The 9,315-nt window shown below is 49.9% G+C and overlaps 1 protein-coding gene across 1 annotated transcript; it reads right to left on the bottom strand.

Moving 5' to 3' along the window:
• Window positions 1-606: 606 nt before the first annotated feature.
• SLC25A34 (solute carrier family 25 member 34) lies at window positions 607-8,928 on the bottom strand. The gene is made up of 5 exons (XM_088466343.1): window positions 8,149-8,928; window positions 5,859-5,924; window positions 3,099-3,251; window positions 1,998-2,132; window positions 607-1,891 (listed from the first exon to the last, which is right to left on the bottom strand). The coding sequence occupies exons 1-5, from the start codon at window positions 8,548-8,550 to the stop codon at window positions 1,715-1,717; spliced, it is 933 nt and encodes a 310-aa protein (XP_088322469.1). The 5' UTR covers window positions 8,551-8,928; the 3' UTR covers window positions 607-1,714.
• Window positions 8,929-9,315: the final 387 nt, after the last annotated feature.

Raw genomic sequence — 9,315 nt, 5'->3', positions numbered from 1 at the left:
CAGGAGTCGCTACACTGGATCAGGAGTGCACGTCTCCCGCATCTTGTTACCTGAGCACCATCTGCATCTAAATCACCGGTCCCACAGGAGAGGCCGCCACGGCCTGATGGATACAGGTAGCCGATGTGCATTCAGGTGACAGTATGGGGTACAGGAAACTTCACCCCTAAATCTAGACCTGAACCTAGCTGCACCCCCCCACACAATTATTACTCCAAGCAGCACATCCCTAATCCTAACTGTAACCCTGTCCCGAGAAGCTCAGATATCCCCCAAATTCTAGAGAACCACCTAATTATTACCACTATATATTCAGGTTTGTTTATGCGGCACAAAAGGCGCCAAAGGGAATGTTCCACCTTCATTTAACGTTATTCATGTCATCAAGCAACCTTAACTAAGCACGTAGCTTGCTCTCCCACTTCTTCCTGGTGTCTGCAGCGTAGACGCGATATTTAGTGACAGTCGCAGTAGTGAGCACACAAGGCAATAAAATAAAGTCGCATGAAGGTAGAAACTGATTATGGCATTAGTGGTCAGGAAAACCATCTTCCAAATATACAACAGACTAGGAGACAGTGATACCATGAATAATACAGGCAGAGAGAACGTCCAAGACGCTTGGGTTTATTATCAGACACTCCAGCAGATGGCGCCTTACGGGGGCACAGGTGATATTTGGAAAGTGTTCAGCTGCTGAAACCGCAGTGTCAGTAAAATGTATAAAGTCCGATCGGCTCTTACCGACACCTTGAGCCTAAACTTCCCTAATGTGACTTCATGATGCTTCAGATGGCCCCACGACACTTCAGACGCTGTGGAACTACAAGATCCAGCATGCCAAGGGCTGACTTGCCCTCTGAGACCTGTAGTGCCCCAGATTACAGCATCCATATAGCACCATATGGAAAGAACTGGGAAAGTTTTAGAAGTCCCAGTAATTAATGATGGACAAAAACGTCTAAAGCAGTTCTGGAGGACTCGCAGCAGGATAATTTGTAGAATAATAATAGAATCTGTTCTTAAATTAATATAAATACAGAATATTGAATAGATTACTTCGAAGATCCCTGAGATTTAGAAGCGTTTCTTGGAAATTGAATATTTTCTCTACGTTAGCATAATCATCATCGAGTTTTTGGTTAACGTCTTATCACTGTATATAGCAACGTCCTGTGTAATCAGGCTCCTGTTCATCAGACTTTACTGTAACAGACTAAAGAGGCCTGAGATGTAGATTTCCAGACAAACATGGAGGTCGTCATGTGACCCGTTAGATGGAATCTTCACTCATGAGGACTGGGCTGTAAGCCAAGGAGGGGTAATTATTTCCGGCAGGGGGAGAGGTGCCTGCACCCCAATAGTTGGATACCGATGATCGACATTGCATACGTTTCCTTATTTGTCATGAAGGAGTTGCTGGGAAAGTTGTCAACAAGAGTTTCACCATCTTTCGGGGAATTGTAATAACAGCGGCTAATCCAAACTTATTTCCCGAGACCTCAGTTTCACAGCAAATATACCAAGTGGTTTCATTGTCCATCCTATGGGGGGGGGTGCTGTGACCCCACAATCTCAGAGCTCCCGGAAGGTTTTACCCTTCTGGAAACAATTCCCCAGCCCTCGCAGGAGAGCAGCTCCACAGGAATACTCGGGGTCCTCCTCCAGTGTGTGAGCCCCCAGAATGTAGGCGTCCCCGTGCGTCAGCGCGGCCTCACTGGTGCTGATAGTGATAGGTCAGTTTCCTTAACTCCTCCCAGAACAGCAGGCTGAGGATGGTGTGCGGTCCAAGGCGGACGTACGCTGGCACTATGCCCTTGTAGAGTGCCAGGACCCCTTCCTTGTGTGTGATCTTCAGGAAACAGTCCAGGAACCCACGGTACAGCCGGCCCTGTAATACACACAGACAATGGTCTATTAACACCTACACTAGACTTATTATACCCCCCTCCTAATTGAGCCCCCCACCCATGAAACCAGACAGACATAATTCTTACCCGTCCGGTGCTGTCCACCGGCTGGTTATACAGGCGAGTGCTGACTACATCAAACGGAGTCATTGCTATGGCAACACCAATGCTGCTAATCATCCCTCCGGCCAGCGGCACCAACCAGCTGTCTTCTGCAAACCACTGGAAGAGTGAGAGAGAGAAGAGGACACATTACCGCAGTGATGAACGGCGATCGGCAGAGTTATATGTACTGTATATGGCAGACCTCACGGAGAGCCATTATATGTACTGTATATGGCAGACCTCACGGAGAGCCATTATATGTACTGTATACGACAGACCTCACGGAGAGCCATTATATGTACTGTATACGACAGACCTCACTGAGAGCTATTATATGTACTGTATACGGCAGACCGCACTGAGTGTTTTATGTACTGTATATGGCAGACCTCACGGAGAGCCATTATATGTACTGTATATGGCAGACCTCACGGAGAGCCATTATATGTACTGTATATGGCAGACCTCACGGAGAGCCATTATATGTACTGTATACGACAGACCTCACTGAGAGCTATTATATGTACTGTATACGACAGACCTCACTGAGAGCTATTATATGTACTGTATACGGCAGACCGCACTGAGCGTTTTATGTACTGTATATGGCAGACCTCACGGAGAGCCATTATATGTACTGTATATGGCAGACCTCACGGAGAGCCATTATATGTACTGTATATGGCAGACCTCACTGAGAGCCATTATATGTACTGTATACGGCCGACTACCAGAAGCATTGCTTACTGAATCACAATATATTTACCCTGCCACTAGGGTTCCCCACTATGGATTTTATGTTACCCTTATCCCTCCTTCCTGATGAGAATACTTTGGCCACGTCCTTCCTCTCAGACCCCCCCCCCCCAATGCATGCATTCAGCAGGATCCGGACATCCACTCATTGCCAAAGCGATACAGACCCTGTCACAGTGGCTGTGAGCAGATGCCAGGACCACGCTGGAGACAATGGATGATGGGGATCCCAGGAGAAAAAGTGGGTGGGGGGGGGTGCAGTACAAGACTGAAGTGAAGAGCCCCCTCTAGATTCATGAAATACCCCAGATTATGCGCCTTGCTTGCCTTCCGCTTCTTCACCCATTCTTTAGCATTCGCAAATGACGCCAACTGTACTGCAGACCCGACCATGACTCGCGGAACGGCTCCGTTCACCCCGCGCCACAGCCCCAGGATGCCCTCCTTCTTGTAGATGGTCTCAAAGGCGGACATCACACTCTGGGGGGAGAGAGGAGTTCTAGGTGGTTACAGCATTAACATTACAGTGACTCTAATGCTAGCCCAACCGGGGACATGGCGCGGCCAGCCCAGCCCAACCGGGGACATGGCGCGGCCAGCCCAGCCCAACCGGGGACATGGCGCGGCCAGCCCAGCCCAACCGGGGACAGACTACCGGGGACATCAGCCTCAGGGGGGCAGTGTTCATCTCACCTGCAGATTACTACATTACTGACGTCAGTACACATCTGCAGAACATTGCTCTGTCCCATCTATCACATGACGTATACATATCTTATGTGGAGAATCGGGGGTCACCGGGTATTGTGGATCTGTGCGTCTCCTGAAAGTGGAACGACTGTGAAGCAGGACAGGTGTCTTTCCGGCAGCGCCAGGGGAGGAGCCACAGCAGCAATGAAGCTCAGGGATGACTGCTGATGGAAGGTACACGTATGGCATATATTACTGGTACTGCTGTATGACTATTACCCCATCTCCTGTAACTTGTATAATGTCGGTGTCTGCGGTTACCCCTATCCCACAATAACAGCTTTATCCATGGTTAGTAGCCGTTCTATTACTAAGCCTCATCTGTTATATTGCTGGGTATTTGCCAGTGAGTGATATATGCTCCCATGACACGGAGGGCAAGTTGTAGCCCAGTAAGCGGTGACTTGGAGTGTGAGCATTTGCTGGTCCCCCGGGCAGACTGTAACCATTTACCCTCCCACTTACTCCCGGGCACAGGTGAGATGGGTGAGGTGCCTGTGGCTGGGGATAAAGGTGAATGAGAAGACAGCAATGTGCCAGGACGCAGACCTGAGCTCTGTACAGTGTGACGGAGAAAACATCATTCAGCTTAACAGGAAACCTCAGAAACCGGCCAGCCAGCGCTCTTATCTGTCTGTCTTATCTGAAAGCAAAGGTCTCGCTGGCTGCTGTGTTTCAGCAACTGTATGTAATGTTAGTAATTAACCCTCTGGGTGTGCAGACTTCATACTGCAGAAATATAATGCATATACACCGACAATCCTGATCCGCAGCACCCGGGATGTGAATGTGGGTAAATATAGCAGTGTCCAGGGAGACTGGGGGAGGGGTCCGGGCAGATCATGGTAATGGGCCAAATTAGTTACCATCTCTGTAATGTTAGGGAAGGATACGTGATATCTAATGTCACTCGTAGCCTGACCGCCCTTACCCTGTAGTGCTTGTTCAGCGCCGTAACTGGGAGTTATGGCGATCTGTGTGCCAGCCATGTCTCCCGGGTGCATGATGCGTTGCCGAGGGGGGCAGGGTTGCCAGCGCCCAGAAGAACGTCTCAGTCCTTGCACATTCGGACGGACAGATGTACACAGGAGAAGGAGTTTGTTGCTGCATTCTTAAAACGACCGCCAATACGACTCAGAATCAGCGCCTACATGGCTGTAACTATCGCACTGGGGGGCTCGCTGTGTGCAATTCCCACATCTCCAGTTTTATACAGCTGAGCCCCCCTCTAGATAAAAGAACTGAATGTAAATTAATATGGAGGCAGAATTCACAGGTCACACCAGCACCAAGAGGGTTAATGATTCCCTGCACACAGGGGCATCCTAGGGGCCGGGCCGGACGTCTGTGTATGAACTGGGCGACAAGGAGCAGCCGGTGACCACGTATAAACCACTCAGTGCAGCAGAACCCGTTCCCTCCTTCACAGGACTTTGGAGCCTGGGACATAACAAGTGTTAATCAGCCAATTCCAGATTATCAAAATCGCCTGCCCCCTCCCCATCAGGAGCTCCCTGCAAAACAGCAGCACCTACACCGCACCCAGCAGTGAGGACATCACCTGTCCAAGGTCATAGGAAGAGGGGGGGGGGGTCTCCAGAGAAGTCCCTTATATATTCTGCAGAGTATTAAATTACTACATATCTGTCAGGAGCACTGTTCGGCAGATCTCTAGAGAGGTCAGTAATGTAATAATCTGTAGATTAGGTCACCATGTATCTGTCAGGGGTAGATGGGACAGAGGAATATTCTGCAGATCACTAGAGAGGTCAGTCATGTAATAATCTTCAGAATAGGTCACCATGTATCTGTCAGGGGTAGATGGGACAGAGGAATATTCTGCAGATCACTAGAGAGGTCAGTCATGTAATAATCTGCAGAATAGGTCACCATGTATCTGTCAGGGGTAGATGGGACAGAGGAATATTCTGCAGATCACTAGAGAGGTCAGTCATGTAATAATCTGCAGAATAGGTCACCATGTATCTGTCAGGGGTAGATGGGATTGAGGAATATTCTGCAGATCACTAGAGAGGTCAGTCATGTAATCTGCAGAATATATCACTATGTATCTGTCAGAGGATAGATAGAAAGGACCAATGTTCTGCAGATAGGTCTCTAAACACCTTCCATAAAGATGAATACATTTGGGGTGACCGTAGCAGTGAAGTGTTATATTACACTGGACAGGAGAAGGAACGTACTGGGATACGGGAAGGCTGTACAATGGATATTTGGTACAGGGGACAATACGGCGGGTGAAAGGCCACATGACCAAGAGTGAAACATGGGGGAATCACATGACCAGTGATATGTCTTCCTACCATCACCCCTCACCTGATGATTGTGCTGATGTCCAACGGCGATGGCAGCCACCGTCTGCGCTTGGAGTTGAGTCTTTACCTGCAGAAGTCATGCACAGAGTTCTGTATATTACAGAGCGAAGCCATGTATGCACCCAGCAACCTGCTGGTTAATGTCATGCAGAGTACATAGAAATAAAAAATGTCGCTTTGATTGGAATGCTGCAGTGACTGGTGCACACATCCCAGTGTATCAGCTGCAGCCATATTGCCTTAGGCTTTACAGGGGTCATCTCCTGCTGGGGCTGTCCTGTGGGCTCAACGCATGTGATGACTCAGGGCCGGTATAGCCATAAGGTGCTGGCTGAGGTGTGTGGGGTGGAAGACAGACGGGAATATTCTGCTATTGCCTGCAGACAGATAATAATCCTCATATAAAGCAGAAATCCCTTTATCAAAATGGGAGCAGCGCTCTAAACACGGCAGAAACAGTATTTGCCTGTTAAAGTGCCGAAAGTTTGTCAAAATGGGTTAAAGCCAGAGGTAACGCTGCCCCTTTGCAGAGGAGGCCTATTTAACAAGTATTGTCGCAATATTTCTAATGCTGCAGTTATTTAAGCAAATTATATATATATATATATAAATATATATATATATATATATATATATAAAGATAAATCGGGGGGCACTCAACGGGACTTGCACAACATAGAAAAAATTAACCAGACGGAGCCGGTATCTATTGCCGACGTTTCAGCAAACAAATGCTTTTATCAAGACATATATATATATTTAAAAATAAATAAATAAAAAGGGAGTACATTTAATCTAATTTTATACACCCCCATTAGTGGGACTGAAGCCCTAATCAGCTGGTGCTGTCGGATTTTTATCTCTGTGCTGCTGGAAACGACTCGTCACCCGTCCTTGTTGCAGGTCTCAAGAACCGGCAGATCTAGTTTGTAGCCATAATGCCGGGTCTGTGCTCTCACCCCTCCGGCTGTAAGCACTTGTACATGCTCCAATCTACACTTGTACGTCGCACGTGAGCAAAACGGAAGCAATGAGAGACAAAGGGGCATATTTATCAGGATCCGCACCCCAGATGTGGATGCGATGTGATATATTTGGACAAATTCACGATGCGATATTTTAATACATTGCAAGGATGTAACAAATATAGCGTGCAGGGACAGAGCTTGCAAAAAAAGGGGCGATTCCAGTTGGGTGTACGCTGGGAACCTGCTGCCAGCTGGGTGTGTGCCCGATACCTGCTGCTGGGGCTTATTACTCACCATGTAGGTTAGGTTCCCTACGAAAATCCACATTGCCCCTTATAGGGGCACAGCGCTGAGTGTATTTAGGGGCACAAAGTGTACATAATATATATAGGAGGGGATACAATCAATATCCCAACAATGGGGATGCCGACCCCTAGAATCCCTGCACCAGCACCCCGAGGGGAAGTAGTGGGGTTAGATGCTGGGGGCGGGGGGAGGTTAGGATACACGTTATATGCATCCCAACAGGGTTAGGATACCAAAACCTGTCGGTCGGTATCCTAACCTCCCCCCGCCCTATATAGGGCACAGCAGACAGGATGTATATAATATATAGGGGGGCACAGCAGACAGGATGTATATAATATATAGGGGGGCACAGCAGACAGGATGTATATAATATATGGGGGGCACAGCAGACAGGATGTATACAATATATTGGGGGGGCACAGCAGACAGGATGTATATAATATATAGGGGGGCACAGCAGACAGGATGTATATAATATATGGGGGGCACAGCAGACAGGATGTATACAATATATGGGGGGGCACAGCATGTATACAATATATTGGGGGGGGCACAGCATGAATACAATATATTGGGGGGTACAGCATGAATACAATATATTGGGGGGCACAGCATGTATACAATATTTGGGGGGGTCACAGCATACAGCATGTATATAATATAAGGAGGGGCACAGCATGTGTATAATATATGGGGGGGCACAGCATTTGTATAATATATGGGGGGGGCACAGCACACAGCATGTGTATAATATATGGGGGGGCACAGCAGGTGTATAATATATGTATAATATATGGGGGGGGCACAGCATACAGCATGTGTATAATATATGGGGGGGCACAGCATACAGCATGTGTATAATATATGGGGGGGCACAGCACACAGCATGTGTATAATATATGGGGGGGCACAGCACACAGCATGTGTATAATATATGGGGGGGCACAGCACACAGCATGTGTATAATATATGGGGGGGGCACAGCATGTATATTATAGGGGGCTTAATACTCACCAGGTAGGCCGGGCTCCCCACGAATGCCCCCAGCGCCCCGGCCATGGCCCCTGCGGCCACGGTGCCCCCCGGCTGCTGGGTCAGCCCCGCGTCCTCCGCATGGGAGTAGAGGTAGAAGCGGACGCCGTTCATCAGCCCCTGGTACAGCAGCCCGGCCGTCAGCCCCTTCTGCAGCCCCCGCAGCCCGTCCGCCTGCCCCACGGCCAGCGCCGCCTGCAGCACCCCGCGGTAGTGCCGGGTGTAGGAGCCGCGGGCCCGGAGCTCTCCCTGCAGCTGCAGCCGCGTCTTCACCACCTCCAGCGGGTTGGTCAGCACACAGGCCATGCAGCAGGCGGCGGCGCCCAGCACCAGGTCCACCGGCGGGGAGATGTGCATGGCCGGCCGGGACGGGGGGGTGGTCATGGCGGCTGCCGGAGCTCACAGCGTCATCCCGGCTCCCTGCCCGCGGCTACACCGGTACCGGCCCGGGGACTCTCACAGGATCACCCCGGGGCCGCCGGTCACACACTGCCACACGCTCCCGGGACCGCCGGTCACACACTGTCACACGCTCCCGGGGCCGCGGGTCACACACTGTCACACGCTCCCGGGCCGCCGGTCACACACTGTCACACGCTCCCGGGACCGGTGTCCGTCACAGCCTCAGATCGCTGCAGTAACCCGGGAGATACTTTGTATCACTGTTTCTTCTCTGTGACCCCGCCTCCGGCCTCTTCCTGACCAATCCCCGTGCTCCGATCCGCTCACACCTCCAGGAGGCTGCAGCTGGCTCATTACATGTGAGGGAAAGGTCACCGAGTATTGTCCCATCCTATGCCCTGGCTCTGCCTGTGCCACATCCTATGCCCAAACCTGTCCCCCAACCTGAAGTCCATCCTATTCCCCTACTGTGCCCCATCTTATACTCCATCCTATGCCTCTGCTTGTACCTCATTCTGTGCCCCATTTTATACTCCATCCTGTGCCCAGCCTCTGCCCGATCCTATGCAACTGCATGTACCTCATTCTGTGCCACATCTTATACTCCATCCTATGCCACTGCCTGTACCTCATTCTGTGCCCCATTTTATACTCCATCCTATGCCACTGCTTGTATCTCATTCTGTGCCCCATCTTATACTCCATCCTATGCCACTGCCTGTACCTCATTCTGTGCCCCATTTTATA

This window comes from Taudactylus pleione, unplaced genomic scaffold (genome assembly GCF_031769625.1).
Source record: "Taudactylus pleione unplaced genomic scaffold, aTauple2 ptg002871l, whole genome shotgun sequence".
Classification (NCBI taxonomy): Eukaryota; Metazoa; Chordata; class Amphibia; order Anura; family Myobatrachidae; genus Taudactylus; species Taudactylus pleione.
The sequence above is the reverse complement of the archived record's forward strand: the minus strand, read 5'-3'. Positions and strand labels throughout refer to the sequence as shown.